The following is a 27,738-nucleotide window of genomic DNA, read 5'->3' as shown; positions in this document are numbered from 1 at the left end:
CGGACTAATATTTGTGGAACTTAAACTTGATTCGTTTCCCTTTCCATCTCTCATGAGTTGTAGTTGATCATTTCCATTATATTGTCCATTTCACGTACAATTCATTTTGGTTTTCCTTCTGAAATGGTATATTTGTGTTGATTTTGCGGCACTCGTCCAATAATCGAGAAAAGAGAAACTTTAATAATAATTGACCACAAGAGTCATTTGAATTTGCATGCCAACTAAAATAAAACAATCTAGTAAATGACGACAGTAATTTAGAAACCAAATGGGAAAAGGAAGAGTGACTAAAGGTGAGGGCAAAAGGTGAGCAAGTAGGCGGCAGCAGTGCAAGTGGCGATGCTGGTGGGATCATCGTAAGCATAAGAGTAAGCCTTGGGGCATGCGGCCTTGAAAATCCTGGAATACGGGGTCGGCTTACAAGACTGCGGGCTCCCGAAGCTGCCTGTGCAGCAATACCTAGGCGAGTTGAAGGCGTAGCACGCGCTCTTGCACGCCACCACTCTCTTCTTGTTGTGGGACCGCACTTGAAGCCCCATCGGGCACATCGTGTTCAGGTCGCTGATGCATCCTGCGTAGCTGCATTTCCCTGCAACATCCAAACAAACTTTTATGTAAACGAAAAAGAACACAAATGCAATTGAAATGATTATTGAAAATTCAGACCTGATCCACGGTGGGGAGTTAGAGAAATGGCAAGATTATACCCATCAACCAGGCTGACGTCATAGAAGTCCTGGTCTTTCCCGAGGGTGATCTCAGCGAGGGTCGCCGGTGGGGTCCCACCAAGCCCATTGCAGAACATGGCTCCGCCGCAGTCACCGGTGGCGCAGCGGCCTCGGCCTGCGGAGTTGAAAGAACAGCCGTGGCGGCCCCACACGCGGCCGGACCATCCATCTGGGAGCTCGAGAGTGTAGGACTTGTCAGGCAGCAGCTTAAATCCACCTCCCTTCTCTAAAATTTGTTTTCCGGCAGTCGGTTGGATGCCCGGCCAGACAGGGTGGCTGCATTTGTTGTACAGAGTCATTGTTGTACCTGAAGCCTCCACTGCAGCAAATAAATAAATAAAATCAGAATAGTGTGCGGAAAAAAACATAAGAAATGGGAAATTCACCACTGAGTTTTCCAGACATGAACATGGCGCTTTATTCAGTATCGTTTGCAACACACAGAAAAGAAAACTTGGACATATCAGAAGAAAATGTAGGTAGATACCCGAAACATCGAGAGTGAGGAGAGCGAGAAAAATCAAAGGCATGAGATATCTGAGTGCATCCATGGCTGAGGAAGGTAGCTCTGCAAGCAACAAGAAAAATGGTGCGACGTTTTCTATTTACCCCAGAAAGGGGAAGAAGAAGGATAAGTTTTTCTAACGGAGGGAGGAAAGGAACAATATTATAACAAACAAAGAAAATAAGCAGACACCAATATAATGAAAAGTGTTTTTCCTCTCAAAATATAAAATAAAAATAAATAAATAAATAAATATGTGATATAGTATTAATAAGAACAAGCGTATTACCATTAAAAAAAGAAACCTTACTCAATTATTTATTTCGATTATGGAATGCAAAAATAATATATCAAACATCACTCGATGAATAGATCTCTTATGAGGATGTCAAACGGTGTATATACATGAGATAGATCGACTCAACTTTATATTTATCATGAAAAATAATATTTTTAACATAAAAATTAATGTTATTCATAAGTTTAAATCGTATCTGAGATATATCTCATAAATTATTTTGTGATTTATGATAGATATTCGATGAATTTAAAAAAATTAAATTTAACTGATAAAGTAATAGAAATTATTTTTAAAATTGATTAATTGTGTGAGCTTTGCGCTTGATTGATGCAAAAATTACTATCAGTTCATGCAAAATCCACAACTAATCAAGACTTTCTACTTTGAAATATCCGTGCTTGCAAAGTCATGCATATATTCAAATCCCAATTACAAAACGTAATGATTAATATCAAATAGGGATCCATTCAAATTTAATTTCACGAGGGTTTTTCATAAATTTTGGAAAATTTCAGAAATTTGGACATATTTTTTAAAAAAAAATGTGTAAAAAGAAAAAAAAATCCTAAAATTCCATGAAATTGAATAAGAAAAAGAGTTAATCGACATAGATCTAGGGTACCCTCTAAAAAATGTAACTCAATATATTCAAATTTTTGATTTAGTTGCTGACAAAGTTTACTATTTACATCGAATTGCACGACCTTTGTTTAAAGTGAATGTCAGACTAGTGGAATTTTACACTTTCAAACGGAAAAGGAAGTGCTATTTGAATTTCTTCTCATTTCCTTTCCCAAAATTTTCATCCCACAGCTTGAATATAATTTTAAAAAATAAAAATAAAAAATAGAAGCACATTTATCTTATTTTTTTTAAAATATTTAACTTCTAATTTTTAAAAACGGCATAAAAAGAAATTAATTTATATATAAGGTTCTTCATATTTTTGAATTTTTACGGGATGTTTTATATAGTTTGTTTACCCTGTATAATACATATTAGAATGGACATTTTTAACATATTTAATTGGATATCGACAACTATTTATTTATTTATTTCATCCGGTTTTTTCCCATTCTTAAATGATGGAAAAGTCATTAACCCCACAAAATTTAATCTAACCCGTAAAAAAGTTTATTTTCTTTAATCCTAGACTGCCAAAATAATTCTTTTACAGTCAGGCATTGATTACAATAAATACACATGAACATAGCCAGCCATACACACTGCACAATTTTACTTGGTGGCAAGAAAAGCAAGGAAGCAAGTCAACAACAAAGGAAAATATGTATATGTTCAGATTCAATCAAATGCGTGGTCTCTGTCGAGATCTTTTCTTGAACTCTTGCAGACAATGATCAAATACCATTACGTGACATGCTTTCATTTCAAGGCGCTTGTGTGATCACATTATGGTTCGTAAAAGTGGATGCACACTGACCCTTTTTCCTCTTAACTCCTGGTAATAGGCTTCTGAAGAGGTTTAAGTGCCGCCATAATTTCAGCGAAGGATGGCCGTAACCTTGGATCTCTACAATTTTCAACACGGAATTGGTTAGCTTCCCTTCGCTATACAAAACAACTCCCAATCCCAAAATTTTAATTCGATGTCAGACACAGATTTAGTAGCTCACACAACATTCTTAAATCAAAACACAAAATGATTCCTACTCAGGGGAGAGTCGAGCTTGACCGCCAAAACAAACCTGGATCTAGAATAAATTAATGACTAAAGGACATATCGAAATAGTTTAACCAGCCATTCAATATGAATTGAGTTATTTTATCAACATAATAGTCCATTCAAGCAATATAATAAACAAAGAGTCTTGTATACTGGGTCATTTTTTCTTGCCAAATGTAATCGCAGAAACAAAGCATTGGAAGGGAGGGATTCAAACTGAATTGGATGGTTTCGAATTGATCAGTTCTAAATTCTTGATGGGACAAATCACAAAGGTTGAGTTTGAGTTGAATGGAATAATCTGAAACATTTGGTGAGAATTAATGACTAATATTTGTCATGAACAAACTTAAAAATGAAAGCGAGCATTTCACTCACGTTTGCCAGCATTTAGTGATTATATCAGCGATTACTGGATCCATGTTATCTGGAATGTCAAGACGACGATGCTGAAACCCGACAGCACCGACAACTTGCATTGGGTTCATTCCTCCCCAAGGCTGCTGCATAGTGCAAAGCTCCCACAGTATGACACCAAAGCTAAAAACATCACATCTGCATTCAAATCAATCAAAAACCAAATCAGACGAAATATATTTTATAATCTGCTTATGTATGACAGTATGAACTCCATGACTAATAAGCAGAGGACATACTTCTCATTTGATGGTTCATTTCTTAGAACTTCTGGTGCCATCCACTCTGCCTGAAGAAAGGTAAAAATGAGATGATTGTAAGAGTCTCGCAATCAAAATTTGAAGTCTAAGATTTAACTTAAAAGAGATTTTCCAAGCAATGAGAAGGCAAGGTTAGTTGCAAATATAAATAACTAAAACGCAGTTGTTAAGTTGCATTAATAAAACATTGAATTTAATGTCAATTGTCAAGGAAAATAAACAAAGATTTTAGCAATGAGTAAATAAATACAAGTTTAGTTACACAACAGAAAATTAGCTCACATTGCCCCACACAAATTATTGTCAGATGAATCAATCACGTGCACCGAAGAAAATAAAGGATAATGCAGATGCATCATGGGTGTCCCCATTTCTTATTCTCCAACCTGTACTTTAACTATCTATTTCAGATACGCAAAAAAAATCCTGAGAACTAGTTCATCACTTCTAATCTTCAGAGGAACACAGATTCCACACTTAAGATATATTGGAGGTAGGATGCAAAAATTAAGTCGATGAAAGGTGATACTATACTTTTAACAGACATTGGCACAGTAATTTGAATTTATTTTTGGACTATAGATCACGGCAAACCACTTTTTTTAAGGTAAAACTTGATAATCATATATCTCCAAAGGCTTGAAAGTAGTAGGACAACCAGCAATTGAGTTATCATCTACTAAATGGCTGATAATCAAATGATGCAACAAAACTTAGCCGTTGGCATGATTGGATCATTATGCTATTTCATGAAGGCATAGGCAACACATGAGCATGCACCTAGATGGAAAATGGAAATGGACATTTATGATCGATGATCATCTATTCTAGCAATTGATTTCAGAAACTAACTATTTGCATGATTAGATATACAGGGTGTCAAGGGAAATGACTTCACATAAGTTATGTGGAAACATACAATGAGCATTACATGATGTCATGTCATATCATTTAGACAATAAAAACCTAAACCAGGTACTAAGCAGGAAAGAATGAAATCCAGAGAACAAAAGTTAAATCTTATTACTAGAAGGGGGAAGGTAAAATTTCTCCAAGTGATGCATCAGCAACCAGACAAATGAATGCCCATTATAAAAACAGAAAGTATAAAATCTCCAAGGGATGCATCAACCATCAGACAGATGAATGACCATAATGAAAGACGATTTTTAGCTCACCGTCCCAGCAGTTGACCTGGAAGAAAGATAAGTACTGTGCTTCATTCTTGACAATCCAAAATCGCATACCTAGAAGAAGAAAAGCATACATCATGCATATAAGTGAAAAATGACAGGCTCCACTGTCAGATAAAAGAAAGTCACCTTTACAACCCAATTCTTATCAACAAGAAGGTTTGGGGATTTCAAATCGCGATGAACTATTACCGGTGTGCAATTGTGCAAATAATTCATTCCTCGAGCCTGTAATATAAAATATATTACATCTGTACAACAAAATTTACTCAAAAAGTAGAAGTTAACAAATGCTAAAGAATTGAAATATACAAACTCAAACATACCGTATCAAGAGCCATCCTTAACCGTCTACGTTCGTCTAGTTGATTGTTGGGACGATGAATCAATCGGTACAAACTACCTCTGTAAACATAAAACTGCTTCAATTTATTGCCCAAATTGCGACATGGTGAAACTCGTCCACTCAATAATTGCAAAACAGAGAAAAATATATATAATATATGAAATCTGTATTAACTATGAATACCAAATTGCATCTTATCCAACCCACCTATCTCCCCGTCAGCAAATTACATTTAACATTAGCTACAGTTAAAGAAGTTTGTTTCCAATAAATTTACTTGGCTAGAGTTTGGATATACTTCTCAGTGAAACAGGCAGAGGAAAGGGCGACATATAAAGGTTAAAACTAAAATGTGGCTTGAGCTCGTTCAAGGCTATCAAGAATTTTCTACAGACAGCTGTGTACCAAATAATATAATACCATATCATAAGCAACTGAACTACATGGACTGTAAAAGTCAAGAACTTAAAAGCATTTCAGCATACCTAGGAAGAAATTCAGTCACAATTGAAAGATTAGGGGGGCGAGTAACAGCTCCCATGAAGAGAACTACATTTGGATGCCTGAGTCTTTTCATTATTAGAATCTTGCAAAATCATGCAAATAATGCATGTCAGATGGTAAACATGCAAAATAATTTGTTAAATAACAGAAAGTAGGATATGGCAAGGACGTGAAAGTGCTGGCGATGAAACAATTGAGCAAGATGAGTGACAACTGTTATAAGTTCTGCTGAACAAATTTTCAAGGACATCCAATTGTGTAACTAATCATTCAATTGGCAGATTATTCTATAATGTCAGACAATTGATCATAGATAAAACATCCCTTCAATGCGTGTGAAAATCATGAGATCCAAAGGAATAAGCACTGGTGATTTGTCAAACCGCTTCAGATCCAATTTTTTGCAAAAAAAGGAAAACTTGTATCAATTAGAACATAGTATTGAAATGTACTTCCAAAGTATCTTATTTACCTCACTTTTAAATTCCTCCAGAAATTCTCCAGTAATATCTTGGTCAAGGAATTTTTTGACAGCAACTTCCTAAAAGTCAGAATCAAGTTATATTTATTATTTACTCAAGATCATCATATGAAAAAAATTACGGCCTTATGGAACAACAAATAATAAATACACACACAAACAACTACTATCAGAGAGGTAAATGTCTAACATGTAGAAAATCTTTCGATTCCTTATCCTCAATTTTGAGGAGCATGAACATAAATTATTTGAGAGGCGTCATGCTGATGACTGGAAAGTGGACAATTGTCTTGCTTGGTCTAAAAAATGCTGGCAAGTTAGAAGTACCCATGGTATACAAAACAAGAACATAATGATTTAAGTATTTGAGAGATGATCGTGTGGCACTGCCAAACTCCTCACTGCATTTGGTGCTCCTGAATCCATATTTATTTCAATATAAAAGTCATGTCTCTGTATTCAATAGAGAACACAAGACTATTTAAACACACATGCTACTGCAGTGAGTATAAAGTTGTTTTCTCCCAATAAACAAGGAATATCTGCCGATTGCCTATCTCTAACATTATATTTTGGCACACGTAGCTTAAGAATCCAATCAAGGCAAAGAAAAGAGAGAAACAAACATTTTGAGTTAAAAACCATGAGTTTTATTCACCAATTAACATTTTTGATATTTGAAGTTTCGAAGGAAAAAATGGGCATCATCGACACTCGTAAGAATTTCGATATGTAATGAGATGAAAAAGCAAGAAATTTGTTATTATTACACATCCTGCACACAACTAAAGTTCAACGACATGATATACATGTGGCGGCTACTTCACATGTTTTATATACCGTCTTAAGAATAATAAAAATAAATGTCCTCAGCTAACAAAAGGCTTTGAGAAACTCACAGTTCCATGCCAGTCTCCACGGTAGACTTCACCATAAGATCCTGCAATAAGAAATGTCAAGTTAAAAATTTGTGCTCGGAGTTGGAAAAACTAATCCAAACAATTATATATGTGGCAGAGTATAATTAGAGATTCGTACCAAGCCCAATGCGCTCACCCAAGGAGATATCCTCCCATGAGATTTCACAATCAGCTACATCATCAAGTGTCACATCAGATTTAGAACTTTCGTTACCCGCCGACCTGTCTGATATTCTCTCCCCCTCTGAATTTTCCCCTAGACCCACACATTCATGGCTACCATTTCCTCGTTGTTCAGAAACAGCTACATCTACGTCTCCATCATTTCTTATACAATCCGCTTTATTAACAACAGCAAAAGGACTATCTGGCGAAAGAATAGTTGTTTCCAATATCTCATACTGCTTACTAACTACAGCAGTTGTTGCTACAACAGCTGCGGCTGCGGCTGTTGCGGTGGCTGCAGCGGCTACAGGAAGTTGAAGCTTTGAATCACTTGCCTTTACAACCGCAGCTACCATTGAAGAGGCAACCGCAGCAGCAGCTGCGGCGGCGGCGGCGGCGGCTACAGGAACATTATTTTTGTACTTCGGAGGATCAATTTCGCACTCTGATGAACTAGGACGCGCAGTAATTACTTTCAGATCAGACTGCTCCTGCGAAGGAGTATCTAAATTGCCTCTATTACGAAAACCATGCTGCGGCAGTGGAGGTAGAGAACTTGGATCTTGGTTGGTGTGACCCTTGGCTTTATTTTTTCCATCGCTTCCTCCTTTTTCTTTTCCTTGTGTCATGGGCTTGATGTCCACCAGTGGCACATCTAATTGGTCTGAGTACATTTCAGTGAACAAGTTTGGAGGTGCAACAACGCCACTTTCAACTAGAACATCATGGAGCTTCTGAGCTAACTGGGGATTTTCTTTGGCAGCATCAATGACTAACTGTGAAATATCCTTCGCTTTCATTCTTCTGACAGTTGGAGAGCTTACGCCTTCGGTCCAGGAAGGTGATCTTGCATGTGCATAAGAATGATTAGACCTAGTTTGGATTTCCCTTGATGGCTCCTTTACAAACAAAGGTGTTTTTGAACTATCATCATTGTATTTGGAACCTTCCTGAGCTTTCACGGTTGATTCCTTTTCCACTGGAATATTCTCTCCAAATATGTTTTTCTTATTCATAGTTGAAAACTCTGGTTGGTCTTCTAATAAACTGGATATTCCACCACTTGATGAAGCCACGTGAGAAGAGTTATCGAGATCCATATTCACCCCCACGACATCAGATGGAATGAGTGTACCAGGGTCCGCCATTAAATCAACAATGTATTCCCTGAAGCATATCCACTTTGTATCAGAAAGAGGAATTCGGGAGAAGTAATATATCACAAAAGGATCATTCATAATATTAAAGAAATCTGATCTACAACAGTACATTTTTAGAAACAAAGAATTAATCAAGACAATTAAAAAATGAGCAGTATCATCAATGATGTTCAAGAGAAATGATGTCAAATAAGCTCATGACCACCTTAAGAATTCTGACAGCTATTTAGAGTCAAGAAGTGCATGTTCTACAGCTTAACTACAGATTATAATTTAAAATTTCATTTAGTATCTGAATGACATTCTCATAAGGAACAAGGAGACAATTCAATAACTCAAAGATATAAAAAGAAAAAAAGGGCGGGAGGAAAGAAGGAATAGCACAAGGCCAACATTTCAGTTAAAAAGATTGGTGAAATCTGTCAATTACAACTTGCCTTCCGTCAATTTCAACAATGCCCATTGCCACATCAGCAGAGCCTGCAAATTCAAGTCCCTTGACCAAGCGGCAACGGATTCCCAAACTATCTGCCAAAACCTGCATAATAATGCCCGATAGACAGAAGGCTGAATGAAGAATTCAAATCATTAACTTATACCCTGAATCGTGAGGACAAATATGTATGAATGAAAGCAGACTTCTCAGTGCAGAATTGAAGTTAGTAATGGAAACTAATAAGAAGCATATAGGCATGTCAGCTCACCACAGGGATGTATTCACCTAATGAAGCCATTTAGCAACTAGCGAAAAATAAATTGGTTATGATGCAACTGAAGAGGAAAAACTTAAGTACTGATACTAAAGGGAAGAACTGAAGAAGAGATGAATTCATCATTGTGTAAGACAAAAAATAGGAATAATAGAAGGAGAAATCCAACTTACCTTCCCATAGTTGGAGGGAAAAACAAATGAAGACCTAAGATTTTCAGCGAATAAACAAAGCGGAAATGAACAAGCAAATTTAATTTCAAGTTTTGTCCTTATGTTAGCATATTGTTTAGGTCAACATGATCTAGGAAACCTTTAACCTTTACATGCTCTCCTCAGTAACAAGTTGATCTTCATCAATGGGTAAAGAATAAAAGAAGAATTAAAGGCAAGAGGTCCAAGTTCTAGAGATGACCAGAAGCAACGTCTCACTAAGCTTCTGAAGGGTACTAAGTTGTAAAAGACTGTTCCACTGCTCCGATTTGAAACAAGATAAAAAAAATTAAAAAAAAGCAGAATGAAAAATTCAGGGTATTTTTTTTTTTCATACATCGTTCACTCTTCTCCATTTTGGAAAAGCCACATATTACACCCTCAAATTTAAAGCTGGATCTGCATTCTCAATCAACAGATCCAGCTCCAACATGAGAAAAAAATTGCGGTTTTGCAGGTTGATAGAGGTTTATCTCATATAACACGCTAGGAATGCCCAAATAAGCCAATAGGATGGGTTGAACAAATAACTTGCAGGTTGTTTCATGAACATATTCTCGTCAAGACGTATTTAGTACCTTAAACAACAATGCTCGATGACGAGCCAGACCAATTGTCAAAGAACCAATAGGCAAAACCATGCTCCTGTGGGTTGCTTTCAACCTATGGCCTATATTTCTCCATGCAATCAACATCTTGTCGGGATCACTAACTGGGCCCCCCATGTGAGCAGAAACCATTGTAGCAAGCTTCTGCACCATACTGGATGTAACAACATTTTCCTGGTCAGGTCTTACTTTAGAAGCCAACTCCAAAGCTTCCCGCTCAAGCCTCAACAACTTGGGGTCGGCTGCTTTATTTACTAGAATTGCTTCCCAAGTTATATCATCAGACACAGGTGCTCCTTGCAGATCAACGAGGGAAGGCATTCTTGACGATGTGGACTCATTTAAAATGCCATATAAATCATAGAAACCATCCAGAATCTTGTCATCATAGCTAAGGGCATTGTAATTCTGTGAATAGTAGTTAAATCTAGAATATGAGATATGTCAGAAAAGGAAATTGAGTGGATCATGCATGGGACCAACAAAAAATACAGGATACAGAAATATGTGAAATGATATGATATCTGCAAATGGAAAAAAATAAGATAACTCCTTCCAATGACCTCAAGTGAAAAAAAAGAGCAATTTCATACATTATGTCAAAGATGGGTCATCATGGTTTTTCAGATTTCTATATTGTCAACTACTAAGAGACTGGACGAAGATAGAAGAATAGAGCAATATTGTGAAAGACTCTTAACATTATAGCTAAGACATTACACAGTCCAAAGCCTTGAGGACCAGGGGAAATGTTTCAATTGCCTGAATGATAGTTCCGAAAATTTTTGAAATTGAAAATCTTGGGCCTTTCCTTGCAACAATTACAATTAAGTTAACTTTAAACCAGATACAGTACCCCACAGAAAAAAAAAAGAAAAGAAAGATATGGTTAGTATTTTATAATATGCGAGTTTCAGCACTGTTAGGGAACATATGATGACCAGATGATTATTCCTACCATTAAACATAAAAGTTAAAGGTACAGAAAGAATTGGACTCTCCAAGAAAATCGCAATCCCAGTACTTTAAAAAATATTACATAATGCAAAAGACTAACGGTGAACTAGGAACTTCCATCCACACAGCAGAAATGGCACTAACAAAAAACTCATTCAATATTCAAACTACAAACATGTTGAATATTTGGATTCTCGAGCTTAACTGAGAAATGGATGCATAATTTTCACTTAACTTGCCATCATGTGCTAACATGTTCATGCATGACGTTAATCGACTATAACACTTGATAATAATAACTATAATCAAGTAACAAAAGGCCAAACAGATGAAAAAACCATAGTAGGACACGATGTTAAAGCGCTTACCCAGTAACGGTACGCAGCAACTTCAGCTGGAGTATTTTCAGCAGGAAAAGAACCTAAACTTATCTGCTTTACAGCTTCAATTTGAACTGCCTCAGGATCCTCCTTTGCACTCAACTCCAAAGCTAACTGTATCTGATATTCCTCTATATCAGGATCCCTCAAATTACTTGATTCTGAATCAGCCCTCACTGCATCGAGAGCAGCGTCCAAGCTACTACTGCCCACAGGATCAATAACTTCCTCTCTTTCTTCGCTCTTTGATTTGGAAGACGACAGTGGACTATCAGTATTCTTGTTTGTTACAGAATTTAACCATCCAGAAATGTTGGAAAATGGTCTATTCTCAGATTTAGAGTATGAATGCTTCCCAGTTGGATAACCATCGCTGGACAGCCTATTATTACTCTTAGAGGATGAAGAAGAACCTTCTGAATCTGCAGACTGTTTAAACCCTATGTGAAGCTTCTTCAGAAAACTTTTCATATCTTTTCATCCTAAACACAAATCACTCTCAAAACAAGTTGAGAAGAACCAGAAACAAAAACGTCAAGCTCCCGTCTGCAAAACCCCGTGGATCAAATACGCCAAGAACCATCAAAAACATTTTCTTATCTTTCATCTCCAGTCATGAAACACTATCAACAATAGTCCAGAACAACAAAAGAAAAAAAAACACACACAATTATTGAGCTCCTTCAGCAGAAGTCCTCTAGGTTAATACCCAAGAATCCAAACAAAACCCACCAATACGAAGAAAAAAATCCAATTAAATTAGCTCATGTACAACAATACCCAGAAGCTCAACTTCAAGAAAACACCTTTTTTAGAAACTTCTCACGGAAGAACCAAAGAAAGACAATTATCAACACAACACAAGAAAACGCATGGATGGCTCCTCAAATCTTGCAAACAAAAGAATCGCATGCGCGCATTAGAAATTGGAAAATATATTTTGCTACTTATAAACACTGCCACTGTCTTGAACAATTGAAGCAAAGAATTACGATTGGATCAACCAGCTAGGCTAACTGGCAACGAAAATGGTGTCCGAGTCAAACGTAATTCGCCCCGGTGGTGATATATTGACTTGAAATGTGTGAACATAAATAGATTGTTTCCATTTTTGGCCCATTAATTTTTAACAATAAATCAAATAATTATATGCGTGCATGCTTCAACTGGATTACTTTAGTTTAATTATTAAATTTTGAGAATTTTGAGATATATATATATATATATATATATATAATATGGTTTTTTTTATTTTCTATAAATAAAACAGCGAAAGTTTTAATTTTGAGTAGGATCTCATGTGAAACCGTCTCACGAATCCTAATCTGTGAGACGGGTCAATCCTACCGATATTCTCAATAAAAAGTAATACTTTTAGCATAAAAGGTAATATTTTTTCATGGATAATCCAAATAAGATATCCGTCTCACAAATACAACCCGTGAGACCGTCTCACAATAGTTTTTACCTTTAATTTTTTCCTCATATTGTAATTATCAATGTATTAAACTAATGATAAATTCGCAATATTGAAATATATGCATATTAAATGTGATACTAACAAATAATAATGATAAAATACGATTATTTTATCCATAATTTTAAATGTGTTTTGGGAAAATAAAATTTTTTGATATTATAATTATGCTAATCACAAAGAATTTCAGTATTATAAGAATTTGAAATCTATCGTGATTATTATAATTGTAATATGAAAAAATAGCGAGATAGATGTAAATTTCTTCTGTCTAGTTTACTTAAACAATGAAAATATATTTAAATCAGTTGATTCAATTCTTTCAATTTAAACTTTAAAAATAAAGAAATTACTTAGTTTTGACAACAAATTATAATATATTGCTACTCAATTTATAAGATATTTTATCAATTTACATACTCTAATTATATCTTATTTAAATTAATTTTTAGAGTATTTAGAAAAACTAATTCATCGTATAAAAAATCGAGAGAGAAAAAAAATTTTGAGGAAATTTTGGGACATAGAAATAAGTTTCGAAATTATTTATAATTTATAAATTATTTTAAATATAATGTCATCAAGTTTGAGCAAAGGACAGAGCAGTGATGCGTATAAATAATATTATTATTTAATTGTGTTGTCTGAATAAAAAGATTTAAGCCGTGATTGGTTGGTTAATTTTGACAAAGACAGCTGCGGCCTTATAGATGGGACCCACTTTGAGGTTTTCTCATTTAATTATCATTTTTTCTATTAATACTAACATTTCATATTTTGCACATTTTAAATGAAAATTCTCCTTAATACAATTTAATATTAAAAGTAGATTTCAAAAAAATTAAGAAGAAAATTCCGTCGATAAATTTTTAGGTATAAAAAATGGGTGGAAATAATTTTCAAATTTTCTTTTGCTGTATTTAAAAGTAAAAATTTTGGACCAACAAATTTTAGATAAACGATGTAATTTGAATATTTGTATAATGCTTTCAAAAAAAGATATTTGAGATTGTATGCTGGTTATCAGAATGATAGTTCGGTTTAGATATTTGTTTGTGAGACGGTCTGAGATGATCTCACGAATATTTATCTGTCAGACGGATCAATCCTACCGATATTCACAATAAAAAAATAATACTCTTATTATAAAAAGTGATACTTTTTCATAGATGACCTAAATAAGAGATCTATCTCACAAAATACGACCCGTGAGATCGTCTTATACAAATTTTTGTCTTTGTTTGTTTAGTTGATTGTATAAATAACAAGTGTAAAAACTGACTTTCAACACTTGAATGAATCAAACATATCTTCTATTCAGTACATGCTTATCTCTGTAATACCAGTTATTACGATTATGTAATTAAAATGTTTGTTGATAATTAGATAAAAATGACGGAAAAATAGAAAATTTTGCGTAGCTTGGGATCCTCCACTCGAGAATGTAACCAAATGTGGATATCCAAGTATGTATCATAAATTTGAACGTGGGAAATGAGATGCTACCTTACGAAGGTGAAATTTCTCCTGAACTTGTGGCACACGACTGCTTTCACATATTAATGCAACAAATAACTAAACTGGCCAGCCAAAGTTTAAAGATTCAACATAGGAATTAACAATACAAATGGCACCAAGAAAAGAAACAACTACACTGCACTTCTTCTAATTAGTGTAGCTACAAACAAAACAAGACATTAGCATACAAGTCATAATCTTAATCATCCACATAAATACACAAGGAACTGATTGTGTTCAAGAAAACTAACCCCGTACGGTACACGATTGCGAATCTCCCATCTAGATACAACCCGAGTCCATTCAGACAGTCAGCAAATTAGCGATGGTTAACATTGGAGCTGAGGCTGAGGCTGGGGCTGAGGCTGGGGCTGAACATTTGATGAACTGATTTCCATATTTGCTAGAGTTTCTAGTTCTTGCAGTGCACTTGCTGTAGCTTCATTGTTCAACTGTGGCTTTAAAACGCTCACTGAATGCTTGATTCTTGATTGCTGCATAAGTTTTTAAATACACGCCAGTTAGAACATGAATATGAAATTACTATCTAGAAAGAAAGAGACAAGACACTCCGATGTGCAGCAAAGCAAGTGTATACATTTGAATTGAAGATGTGCATGGCTTGACATATTTTAGCGCGCTTTAAAGTCGAAAACATAGTTAGGTTTTTGAAAAAAACAAAAAAAAAAAAGCCAGACAATCGATCCTCTTAAAATATAAAAACCATTATTCTTCTTAAATCTCAAAAACTGAAACTATCTTCCAACATGTACATTAAATAAGAATCACAAATAGATGAAAATTTGAATTTAGTAATTAAGAGAAATAATTAGAAAAATCCTGTCATGTCTTAAACATGCCACGCACTGCACACAGCACATTACCACTGAGTCCAACTTTTTATTTTTCTATTAGGTTTTGGACATGCTACGTGCGTGCACATAATTCATGGCTGCCAAATCCATTACAAAAGAATATATAAATAACACAAATAGCTAAAATGTTTCTCTAACTTACAAAATATTCGAGCTTTCCTTTAACATCGAGGTAGGCCATCAGGAGCTGGTTGTCTGAAGGTTGATCCGCAATTCCTGATGCAAGCTAGCAATCACACAAGCCAAGGCAAAATATTTTAGTAACATAAATGACTGCGCTTAACCTTAGTAAGAGAAGCACAGATTTTTGCATGCTCGTCTGGAAATTAATAGGGAATCAGGAAGACATGCAAAAAAGATCATCACACAAAAAAGAAACCGGTCCAAGATCTTTCACAATGCAAACTCTGGCTCATCAATTTCTTCAGCTCGATTTTGTAACATAGTTATACGTCAAAATAAAATCTACCATTTTGTCAAGAAACTTGTGATATAATGATAACAATCATACACGAAGACCTTTACAGATTAGGGGGTAGATGTAAGTTTTGAGAAATCTTTAGGCAATGTTAATTTCTCTTTTTAAAAAATACTTTCAATTTCTCCCAAATAAAACCAGACATAAAAAATGGGTGGAAGGAATTTTCAAATTTCTCAAGGTTGCTTGCTCTCTTTGTTTTTGTTTGAATTTCTTAAGGTTGCGTTTAGATGGACGGATTTAGAGCTATGGATTTAAAATACATAACAAGTAATAACAAATCCATTGGTTTGTTTGGCAAAATCCGCTCGACAACGGATTTCAAATCCCAAGTAATTATTTTTTGAATAATTAGGATAAATTTCAAGTTAACCACAGTATCGAGTAATTTCAAATCATCTCTTCAAATACCCCTCTTATCGTTGATGCCACGGGTTTAAATGGGCAGCAATCTTTTTTTTTTTTTACCAATCATTTGACTCCTGATATTAATATCTTGCACCTATTCATTCACTGCATTCATGCATGACATCATTGCATTTCTATGTCAGATATCGTGGTTTTATGATCTCTCGTATAGGGTTTCTGATCCCCGATAGGGAGGCTGTCGTGTCTTTTGTGTGTTGACATAACAGGTTGTACAGGTGGTTCGACCTCATGTGCTCGAAAGGAAGCATCTGGAAGTACAAGAGCTTCTTGAGACTGGAGCTCAGTAAAATTTAGGTATTGCGTAGTGTTGCCATCTCCCGGATACTATATGTATATATTTGGAGAATTGTATTATGTTATTATCGAGTCTCTTCGGCTCTATGTTATTTTTTTAACTTTTCCGTTGTTTACTAATTAATCATCATTGCATGTTAACACTGTTCTAAATGGCGGTCGAGGCGGCCGCCTAGGCACCCGGCCCTCGACCGCACCGCCTATGAGACGGTGTTTTAGGCGGCCCAAGCTATACGGCGTTGGGGAGGCGGGTCGAGGCGACGAGCAGGCGGGTCAAGGCGGCAAGCAGGCGGGCTAGGCGGGCGAGACAGACAGTCAAGATTTTTAAATTGTAGTCAACAATTTTAAAAACCTAGTCAACAATTTTAAAAACCTAGTCAAAGTCAACTAACTTTAAATATTAAAACCCTAACACACCTCACTTTCTTTATTTTATTTTTGGTTTTCACTCTCAACTCTTAACTCTCAACCACCACACACAATTCACCCGCCGCCGTCGCCTACTGCCGCCGGCAGTCAGAATATTAGGTTAGGCATTGCATATTTATTATTTATCATATTTTTTTTATAATATTTCAGATTTTGTGATTTCAAAAATCAATTTTTTTTTCTATTATTATTTTATATTTTATTATTGTTGAAGATTAATGGCGGAAAAAGATAAACAACCGGAGTTGGAATTTAAGCCAAAGCCAAAGTCTAATGATATTATATTTTGTGCTTAAACATCATTTAATTGCACATTTTACATAAAAATGATTATATTGCATGATTGTCTATGATTATCTATAAAAAATTCAACCGCCTAGGCGGCCAAGGCGGTAGGCGATCACCGACCGCCCCGCCGCCGCCTCCCGCCATTTACAACCTTGCATGTTAATAAATCGTGATTAGGATAACGGACCCTCACAATATTAATGGTTCATAGGATGATATCATTCTGAATGAAGAGGGTGTCTCCGAGCTTTATGCGCTAAAAATCCTAGCTCGTAAATTTAAAATCAAATACTTGGGTCCACCAAAATATTTTCTTACAATGGAATGGAGAGGGTGTCTCCGAGCTTTATGTGCTAAAAATCCTTGCTCGTTAATTTGAAATCAAAGACCTAGTCCACTAAAATATTTTCTTAGAATGGATATTACAAAATCAAAGAAAAGTTTTTTCCACACCAAAAAAAAGTAAATTCTCAATCTTATAGGAGATTGATGTATTGATTTTTAATTCGGAATTTTGTTGACATGAATAACTTATATCATATATAGTTTAGCCCACCCAAATACAATCTCCTAGTTAGGTCCATACTTGATACAAAACAAAAGATAACTTTCCAATTTTCCCACATTTTCTCATGTGTTTTATACAATTCTTACTTGTTAATATCACTTCCATTACTAAAACTATGTTTCATTCATGACATTTTAAAAATTTATGTTTCCTGAAAATATGTTTTTGGAGATTGAATTGAAGATTGTAGCTTATGTTTTGATTGAGGAGATGTGTTTTCCTAAGTTATCATTTCATGTAAGAATACCTTAGTAAGTGATATCATGCAATATATATATATATATATATATATATATATATATATGGGGTGTGTGATATTTTAAAATTCTGAAGATCAACATATTAGGTTAAAATATTGTATAATAATAATTATTATCGTAATTAAAAATTGCATAAAATTACATTTTTGCAGAAAAAAATGAAAATATGGTGATAATATTTTAGTTGTAATGTTGTATTTAGGAGATGGAACATGTTTGAGGAACTTAATACAAATATAGCCTAATATTTTATACGAGGTAAGCTGTGGCTAACAATCTCCGAAAGATTCGGAAAAACTTGAAAGTATTATTTTCATCACATAATGAAGTAACATTTCAATTTGGACATAGGTAGCCCAATTATATTATCCTTCAACGCTATAGACAAAATTATTCATTAAGTAAATCTCTTCAATAAACTCGGTGGTGAAAAATATAACAATATCCTTGGACATAAAAAAAACATACCAAAATCGCAAAATAACTCATTTAGATTTGCGTTTATAAGAACAATTTACGTTTTTCTTTATCTAATTTGCAATTTTTACCATTGCTAACAACATTAAAATCGCATGTATAACCTTCAATATGGATAGCTAAATCTTGCGCAGACAAAATTTTTAGAAGTTTCAGCAGCAAATTTAAATGATGAACAATGGAAGTTAAATTACATTTGACCATGTGAAGGTATAATTAGCTAACACTTAAAATGGGAGCTAGATAAAAAAAATCGTCTCAAGAGAATAAAGTCCATTGATGATCGCTACAATATTTTTTGACAAGGACAACTAAGATAGTGACGAGCGTAAATATTAATTTACACCTTAGAACACTAAGAAGATTACACAACAAACACTAAATGAGCTAGTTTCGACTCACCACAATTTAATGCCTAAAAAGGGAGTTAGGTTGGTGAAACTAAATTTGTCGCCGAGTAAATAAAGTAGTCTAACAACTTCGCATGGTGCGATACGTCACTATCAAATGAAGGCAAGAAAAAATACCAAATGACTACAAATTTGGCATTTGGTAATGCTCTCGGGGCTACATATTAAAAGACTACAAACTTGGCATTTGGTAATACTCTCGTAGCAACGTAACTTGATGTCGACATTTTAAAATATTTTCCACTAGCATCAGATTTTATAAAAACTTTAATGAGCTTCAAATCAGGGGTTTCTTGCATTAGCAATATTTTGAAGTAAACATATTAATGTATTTATAATAAATAAAACGAGCACTTCGCACCTAGTATGTTACGATTTATGGAGGAATTTTTTACTTCCTAAAAACACTAGTCTCTTTTCACCACAAACTAAACCTCAAAACCAGATTTTAGTTTTGCGTTAGGATATTTCAAAATGAGATTTAAGTGGCCAAAACTTTTAATCAACAAAAGACAGGTTCTTAAATAAAACCTCTCACAATGGTGATGAAAACGATAGCAGTACATTCTAGCTTTAGTTTACTAATCCAACTGCGTAAAACATAAAAATGCACTCCATGCAAAATTTCTTTGGACCTGCAAGCAATGGAAACAACTACTTCTGAAGATTTGAGCTAAATTTGCAGGTTTTAAGCATAAACCGATGTTGCCCTTAGGAGCAGAAGAGATGAAAATAATAACGAAACATTTACCAGCACGTTACTTAAAATCAACATTATCTTAATAAGAGTTTCACCTTTTTCGGCCGGCCCAAAGGCTTCCCACCAAGCTTCCTCGGCTTCTTGGGCTCCCCAGTAGCCACCTTCCTAGGTCTCTTTGCCTCACCACCAGCCTTTGGTGGTCGCCCCCTGCGCTTCCCTGCCTCTGACACAACTCCACTCCCTGCAGGCAGGGCACCATCCGTAGCAGCACCAATCGCCACAGGCCCCACCACGCCAGCACCAGCAGCTGCCACTCCTACCTCCGGATTATTCACCTTCCGTGGTCGCCCACGTGACCTACCTAGCCGCTTCACCCGTGCAGCAGGAGGGGCAGCGATTTTCTTTGGCCTTCCCCGGCCCCTCCCCACCCCAGTCTGGACTGCACCACTCTTTTGGGGACGAAGCTTTGACCCACCCTGTTTAGGCGGACGACCGCGGCCTCTTGTGACCCCACTCACTGAATTCCCACCACCCGGACCAACAGCAACATGAGCCGGCCCCAGTGGCCCAACAGCCGCATTCTGCTGTTCGACCATCCCCGGGACAACAACAGGAACATCATTCATCGCCACGTCCTGCTGAGCAAAAACAGGCACGGCAGCTTGAACAGACTTGGCCTTCGGAGGGCGACCAGGCCGCTTCTTTGATCCGATAGAAGCAGCAGAATCAGGAACGGTGCCGTTCGCAGACACGGGTAATGAAACACCAGATCTAGGGAGCTTGTAAGAGTACTTGACCATCAAAATTTGACCGCTGTTCTTCAACCGCTTCAAGTGATGAGTCAACAGAGCTGAGTGAGTCGGCGGCAGGTTCGAGTAATGAGACTCTATGTACTTAACGATAGCCTTCTTGCTCGACCCGTTCCGCTCATTCAACGCCGCTATAGCCGCAGTAATCATCTACGGAAAAAAAAAAGTTAAAACCCACAAAAGAAACTAACAAATCGAATAAAGAAACGAGAAAGAAGAGTTCGTTGTAACCATGATGGGTATTAGAGAAAGTACCTCAACATAAGGTGGGTGATTGTGGGCAGCGGGGTTCGTGGGTGTTGGATTGGCGGCGTAAGCTGAGTGATGGGGAGCAGCGGCAGCGGGGACCATGGGTTCAGTGGACGAAAGTGGATCCAGAAGTAGGTCCATATACGCAGAAAATGAAAATCTGAACGGGGCGAGGTAATACAGAGAGAGATTGAAGAAAAGGGCAATCGGGAGTGGGAGCAGCGGATAGGATTTGATTTGATTCAGGGTGAATAAGGTTTACGGCCTAGGCTTCGAACATCATTGGACCGTTGGAGCCTTAACTTTGTGGTACGTCGGAAAAATAAAAAAACAAAAAACAAAATGTCTAAATATTTTTTCCTTAAATTTTTAGTGATAATTATCTGATTTATTTTCATTGCTCATCTATTGATGTTTACTAAATTATATTTAAATAATTTTTTAATATAAATAAGTTTTGTTTCATTGAATTTTTCGGGGGAAAAAAATAAAAATAAAGAAGATTTGTGTGAATCCCATACTAAATCAAATAAATTAAACAACATAATTTGAGATTTGTAAATATAGGTTTTCTTAGTCATTAAATATCTCAAAATAATATATTTGTGAAACCATCCACTAATTCGACACAAATCATGAAAAAAATATTAATTTTTTATTTAAAAAATATTAATTTTATCGAATTGCCGAAACACGCAAGCTCATTCGAAATAAAGTCACCTGATATCAAACAACGTGAAATGCCGCAGTAATATAAGCATGATACCATCTCTAACTCAAGGATCGCAAGTTAGTCACACTAAATCTTACTTGCGACAGAAGGATTTCAATTAACAAAAAGTTCATGGTAAGGTTTTAAAAGAAACCAAGAAAGGCCATACTGCATAAAAATTCCTGATCTGCACAGCAGCATACCAGATAAAAACAATAAAATGAAACGGGTTTTGTCCTAAATCAAGTTGCCATGAAGATCCCCTCTTATCTTCGGCCAGGTTGTTCGTCCATGAACTGAACTGGCCTTTCCCTACGCAACTCTGCCGAACGTACTGAACATCTTCTATTTGTCTTCCAACTAGTCCGTTAGTACGAAGTTTACTCTGTCCGCTAGTTAGTATCTCATTAACTTTGGTGTGGAATGTTCAATGGTGCATTCACATCCATTTCTGCTAAAGTTTCTAGTTCTCGCAACGCGGTAAAGGCAGCTTCACTACTCAAGTGTGGCTTTATAATGTTAACTGTCTGCTTGATTCTTGATTGCTGCAACAAGATAAATAACATTTTTATTAGACCATGAATGCAAATTTCATCACCTATGCATTTCAACGAAACAAACATATATAAAATAAGTAGAAAACTTACAAAATATTGCAGTTTTCCTTTGAGATCAAGGCCAACAATTTGCTGTGGGTTTACTGGAGCTCGACTACCCGCTGTTAATGCAGTCTAGCAACCATAGACAAGAAAGCACAAACAATAAACTAGTGCAGCAACATAGATATATATGAAAGTAAAGATGAATGTGTCAGTTTAATATAATCCAAAACCAAAAAATTTGTGCATGACAAAAAATTTAGAACACAATAACAATTAACCAGAGTCACCAAGTTAAAACCAGATTGGTGGTGTTGGATTTGTATTTTTGGTTGGCTTGTAAATCTGGACAAAACAATTATTTGTTCAAGAAAAGTCAAAACACTAGATTGCAAGCCTTGAGGAGATTTTTGAATAGATTAGTTGCAGATAATGAAACATATGCACTAGGAGTTATTTATATTAAATCGGATTAGTAGGCTTGTCAAACTCTTGTCAAGTCTAAATAATTACCAATTGGCCCAAGGCTCTGGTCCAATGACCTGCAGCAAAATTTATACACTTCGACCGAGCCTTGCTTTAGTCAAGCCCAAAGTCCACGATGCCAATGCTCGAGTCCCGGGTTTGTTCAAACCAATAGCTCAAGATAAGTCCAGATGAAAATTTCATACTTGGCATAAAATCTAATTTCTGGGCCATCTTTTTCTATTGAACCAAACTTTACAATCTAATTTTCTGTTTCTTTCCCCCATAATTATTTTCATTCGTCTTCAAACCTCCCAAAATAATCAATCACTACTTTTCGAAAATTATCTACTCCCCGTAAATAAATATTATATTTTTTAAATATACTTTACCACAATATATTGTACTTTCAAATCTTAAAACACCTTAAATACCGTTGAAAAATTATTCTATAGTGTGGTATCACCAACTCAATGCAATACATTATTATGACTTCATCTACAGTTCTTAAAAAAAAGCATATTTCGAAAACAAATTCACAGATGCATCATTATCTGATACGAATCTGACCGGGTTTTACGTACTAATGGTTGAAAGGAGGTTTAAGATGCGTTGTTGCCTTGGACTTTCAAGCTTGATTGTGATTAAAGATGATGAATCAAGCATATTCAAGCAAGTGGTGGAGTTCAACAAAGAATATACCGAAGGACCTATAACGAAGGGACGTAGCAAGAAGTTTAAAGAAACACTTCAAGGATTCATGGTGAACTACCAAGGAAGTTCAACAAATGGGGTGTCTAAATTAGAGGAGCTTGGGGAACATGGACACAATGATGGAAGTGTTTGGAATGTAATTCAAGTGCTAAATGATCATGAGGACGGCAGCACGCGCGCACCCGCGCCAGAAGCGGCGCAGCCGCGCGCATGAACCAGGAACAGGCGCGCCACCGCGCCACAAGTGGCGCCGCCGCGGGCGCCCATGCGCGCGCCACCGCGCGGAAACCCGCGCCACCGCGCGCCTTGGCAGAACTTCGCGCGCCCCCGCGCGTGATCTCGTGCTACCGCGCGTACTTCCGTGTAGAAATTGTTCACAACTTTCTTTATGACTTTTTACTACTACTTTTTCATGTTTTATTGATTATAAAATGATTGTAAAGGACCATGAACGAACCAATTCAGATTGATAAAAATATTTTCAGGAGTTTCTCTTAATTCTCAAGGCTTTTAAAAGCTTTGTTCAAAATCAAATCAAAGTTATCAAAGATTGCATCTTTGTGGCGTTTGTCGATTGTTTTTCGCACGGATTGTCAAAACAAGTTCTTTGAAGATTCGTTTGAAATTCGATTGTTATTATCGTTGATATTTGTTGCTAAGTTTTAGTCACATAGAGGTGAATATCACAAATCTTTGCTTGTTTCAAAAGATCGGGACAACACAATCGATCCTTGTTCGATATTGAATTGAGGGCGCTGATTCTAATTAATCGTGTTTGCTTTCATTCGTACGAGGATTCGTATCATTATCTTAATACATTTTTCAGAAAATGCAGGAAATAAATTGAAACATAGCTATGGTTAGTGAGATCAAATGTCTTACTTCACTCATCCCAAATGTAAAACACTCATGCTACAAGCACAAGTTAAAGTTTTTTCCTTGGTTCTCAATGTGGAATATGAGTTTATCCCAATCACTATTAAGATCAACGATGCACATTTCAACAAAATATTTTTGATATTAATTTCTCATTTATTTAAAATTAATTTTGATCAATTCAGAGTTTTACAACAATCTAATCGCAACATGAGTTATGTTAATGTATAAATCCCTTATTTTCCAACAAACCCCTGATCCATAAAGTCGGCACATTCGGTTGATGAAAACTCTATGAGAGACCTCTAGTGGCAAATATTTGCATCAAGGGAAGAAACTTGTGACTTTGATCTTCCTGGACTTGGAATGAGAAAACAATGTGATGTTTTTCACAGCAATTATGCCCACACAACAACCTCCACCAAGAGTTAATGTATTTATTTGAACAGCTACCTCAATTTCCTTATTTTAGAAAATCTTTTTATATTACTTCATCAAATTATTAAAACTGCATCTACAGTTCATTCCCCTAGATAGCTCGTTTTTAGGCTTATTCTATTTTTAAATACGCCACGAAAGAATGGCATCATAAACCTGAACAATCAGTTCTTGATATTGGATTTATTGCCATAACGAACTTTACCATGTGTCGTATATAGGGAACTAAACGATGCACTTGAACTGTCAAGAGGTCCACATATCCGGAGAAAAAGCCACCAGTTACTTTTCCATCCGGTGATTTCATTTTCATTATGAAAAGGAAAAAAGTACAGATGTTGAGTCGTGCATACTTCGTAGTTTGTAAACAATCAACATAAGTTTATTTAAAATTGAATTCCCAAAATATCAGAGTTTTACCTTTTTCGGCCGTCCCAGAGGCTTTCCACTAAGCTTCCTACGCTTTTTAACCTCCCTCCCAACCTCCTTTGGTGGCCGCCCCCTGCGCTTCCCAGCCACCTGAGAAAGTCCACCACCTGCTACAATCGATGCACCACCAGTAACAACCCCAAATGCCATAGAACCCACTGTCCCACCATCAACAGCCGCCAACCCTCCCCCTACATTAGCAACCTTACGCGGACGGCCAGGGCCTCGGCCGTTCCCGGCCATGACAGGGGAAGCAGCGTTCTTCTTAGGCCTTCCCCTGCTCCTCCCAACAATAGCCTGGACGCCACCCCCTACTTTCGGGCGACCCCGTCCACGTTTGACCCCACCCTGTTTAGGGGGACGTCCACGGCCTCTTGGGATCCCGCCCACAACAGGCCCAAAAACCGGAGCAGCGGCAACATTCACCGACCCCAGTAGCGCAGTAACCGCATTATGCAACTGAGGAGTAGTATCTGGCACAGGGTTCTGAGGCATGGACTGTTCACCAAAAACAGGCACTGCCGCTTGAACGGACTTGTGCTTCGGAGGGCGACCGGGCCGCTTCTTTTGCCCAACAGAATCAGCCCCATTTACAGAAACAGGAGGTGCAGGAACAGATCCAGCAAGCTTGTAAGAGTGCTTAAACATCAAAATCTGACCTTCGTCTCTCAACCGCTGCAAGTTGGGGGTCAACAGTGATGAGTGAGTTGGCGGCAGGTTCGAGTGACGGGCCTCTATGTACTTAGCAATAGCCCTCTTGTTCGACCCATTTGCCTCATTCAACGACGCTATTGCATCCGTTATCATCTGCACAAAACAGGAAAAACAAAAACAAAAACAAAAAATCACAAACCCACGACAAAAGAAGATAAGTATAACGTATCCAAAGACTTGGACAGAAGTGAAAAAGAAACACATGGTTGAAGTTGGATTTTATAGAAAATACTTCAGCATAAGCGGGGTGATTTTGGACAGCGGGGAGGGACGGTGTCGGGTCCGAAGCATGAGCAGTAGCGGCGGCGGCTTCCGGGACATTTAGATCGGTAGTGGGTGGGTATGGAGCCATACGCACACTTTAGTGTGGAAATCGAGAAACAGTGCAGTGTGTGTGTGAGAAGAAAGGAAGAGGAGAGGGCTACGGAAAACGGGTACGGGTCGAGGTATTAAACCGTTATAGCCCGTCATTTGAGTTATTAATCAATTGTTTTAACCACACTTTAAAAAAAATAAAAAATTTGAATTAATATATTTCGTTATGAAACCTTTATATTTTATTTAATTAAAATTAAAATTAATATTATGTTAATTTAATTTGATCTTAAATAACTAATATTGTTATAATAACTCATACTACCAAATTTCTCAATAACCTTACAATTTACAACAAATACATTTTCTAATCTCAATTAAAGCTTCACACCGAATTAAATATGTGTAAATGAAGAATAAATGTCATGTTAAATTACTAACATATTTGGATAATTTGTTTCGATAAATTAATAAGATAATAAATTTTTAGAAATTTTTTATATAAAACTATGGTCTTATCAATAATATAAATTAACAATTTTATAAAATTACAAACATAAATATGGGAAATAAGTAAAATATGATCGTATTGTTGTTTATTTTCTCATGGAATTTAATTTTATTGTTGTTTTTATTAAAACGGTTCGCTTAACTTGATTAGTCAAATTAAAACAATGAATATAAATCTTGTATTTCTATTAATTTATATGTAAAATGAAATTTTTATATATTAATTTAAATAAAACGGTAAAGACATTGATGAAATACGATAATTTTTTATGTAGTTAAATTTATATCGGATGAGTAAAAAAGTCACGTTTAAAATAATAAATTATTAATATATAGATTAATTGATAACTATTTGAATTAATAATTTTTCATGATTTCAATATTATTAATTTATATAGATATTTTTTAATATAGTCATAATATAAAAATCAATATCTGAGCTAAAAGTATGGAATATCTCTTTTCTTGATAATTTATCTTAATGTAATTATAGCAATTTATGTTTTAATAATTTTCAACTCATTCCATGTTGAGTGCAACTTGATAGTTGACTTCTCAGCTTTACTTTTTTATCATAATCAATAATAATTTAACTAATTTATAACATCTTAAGCACGATCAACATTATATTTAATATTGTGATTAGGTATTGGTCTCACAAAATTCATCGATAAAACTGTCTCATATGAGATTTTGTATCTAGGATTTAACATTTGATTTTAAAATTAGAGTAGGTCTTTCGTGAGACGGTCTCACAAATTTTTATCTGTGAGACGGGTCAATCCTACCGATATTCACAATAAAAAGTAATATTTTTATGTGTTAGAATGAGAATTGTATGCATTTTTTAGAAATGTCAATTAATTTTAAGGCAAAAACTTGTGTGAGACGGTCTCATGATCGTATTTTGTGATACAGATATTTTATTTAGGTAAAAAGTAATAATTTTTCATAGATGATCCAAATAAGAGATCCATCTCACAAAATACGATATGTGAGACCGTCTCACACAAATTTTTGTCTTAAAATTAGTCGACATTTCTTAAAAAATCATACAATTCTCATTCTAACACACAGAAATATAGGCTACTTTACTGCTAAATTCTATTCTTTACGTACACCTCTATATAAAGGGGAAAAAAAGCCATAAAAAATGAAAGAGAACAGATAA

General features: G+C 35.8%; 4 protein-coding genes across 6 annotated transcripts; all 4 read right to left on the bottom strand.

The window, feature by feature from the left end:
* Positions 1 to 160: 160 nt before the first annotated feature.
* LOC142541409 (thaumatin-like protein) lies at positions 161 to 1,367 on the bottom strand. The gene is made up of 4 exons (XM_075647943.1): positions 1,349 to 1,367; positions 1,219 to 1,316; positions 670 to 1,050; positions 161 to 592 (listed from the first exon to the last, which is right to left on the bottom strand). Exons 2-4 carry the CDS (start codon positions 1,280 to 1,282, stop codon positions 291 to 293), a joined length of 747 nt encoding a protein of 248 aa, XP_075504058.1. The 5' UTR covers positions 1,283 to 1,316; positions 1,349 to 1,367; the 3' UTR covers positions 161 to 290.
* A 1,295-nt stretch (positions 1,368 to 2,662) lies between these two features.
* On the bottom strand, positions 2,663 to 12,629 carry LOC142542369 (putative serine/threonine-protein kinase SIS8). 3 transcript variants are annotated; one of them, XM_075648972.1, is made up of 13 exons: positions 11,523 to 12,629; positions 10,168 to 10,605; positions 9,105 to 9,205; positions 7,461 to 8,674; positions 7,322 to 7,362; positions 6,414 to 6,482; positions 5,923 to 6,023; positions 5,418 to 5,496; positions 5,284 to 5,319; positions 5,077 to 5,145; positions 3,878 to 3,927; positions 3,600 to 3,776; positions 2,663 to 3,068 (listed from the first exon to the last, which is right to left on the bottom strand). In XM_075648972.1, the coding sequence occupies exons 1-13, from the start codon at positions 12,003 to 12,005 to the stop codon at positions 2,990 to 2,992; spliced, it is 2,937 nt and encodes a 978-aa protein (XP_075505087.1). In that variant the 5' UTR covers positions 12,006 to 12,629; the 3' UTR covers positions 2,663 to 2,989. The 3 variants fall into 3 exon arrangements, with proteins under 3 accessions (XP_075505087.1, XP_075505086.1, XP_075505088.1); XM_075648971.1 differs by having other exon boundaries at positions 5,221 to 5,319; positions 11,523 to 12,628; XM_075648973.1 differs by having other exon boundaries at positions 5,221 to 5,319; positions 10,168 to 10,624; positions 11,523 to 11,698.
* Positions 12,630 to 14,562: 1,933 nt separating this feature from the next.
* LOC142542368 (uncharacterized) lies at positions 14,563 to 21,075 on the bottom strand. The gene is made up of 4 exons (XM_075648970.1): positions 20,802 to 21,075; positions 19,833 to 20,696; positions 15,547 to 15,630; positions 14,563 to 15,023 (listed from the first exon to the last, which is right to left on the bottom strand). The coding sequence occupies exons 1-4, from the start codon at positions 20,934 to 20,936 to the stop codon at positions 14,859 to 14,861; spliced, it is 1,248 nt and encodes a 415-aa protein (XP_075505085.1). The 5' UTR covers positions 20,937 to 21,075; the 3' UTR covers positions 14,563 to 14,858.
* Positions 21,076 to 21,605: 530 nt separating this feature from the next.
* Positions 21,606 to 26,199, bottom strand: LOC142542367 (uncharacterized). Its single transcript, XM_075648969.1, has 4 exons — positions 25,975 to 26,199; positions 25,020 to 25,835; positions 22,155 to 22,238; positions 21,606 to 22,052 (listed from the first exon to the last, which is right to left on the bottom strand). Exons 1-4 carry the CDS (start codon positions 26,092 to 26,094, stop codon positions 21,915 to 21,917), a joined length of 1,158 nt encoding a protein of 385 aa, XP_075505084.1. The 5' UTR covers positions 26,095 to 26,199; the 3' UTR covers positions 21,606 to 21,914.
* Positions 26,200 to 27,738: the final 1,539 nt, after the last annotated feature.

This window comes from Primulina tabacum, chromosome 4 (genome assembly GCF_025594145.1).
Source record: "Primulina tabacum isolate GXHZ01 chromosome 4, ASM2559414v2, whole genome shotgun sequence".
NCBI lineage: Eukaryota > Viridiplantae > Streptophyta > Magnoliopsida > Lamiales > Gesneriaceae > Primulina > Primulina tabacum.
The sequence above is the reverse complement of the archived record's forward strand: the minus strand, read 5'-3'. Positions and strand labels throughout refer to the sequence as shown.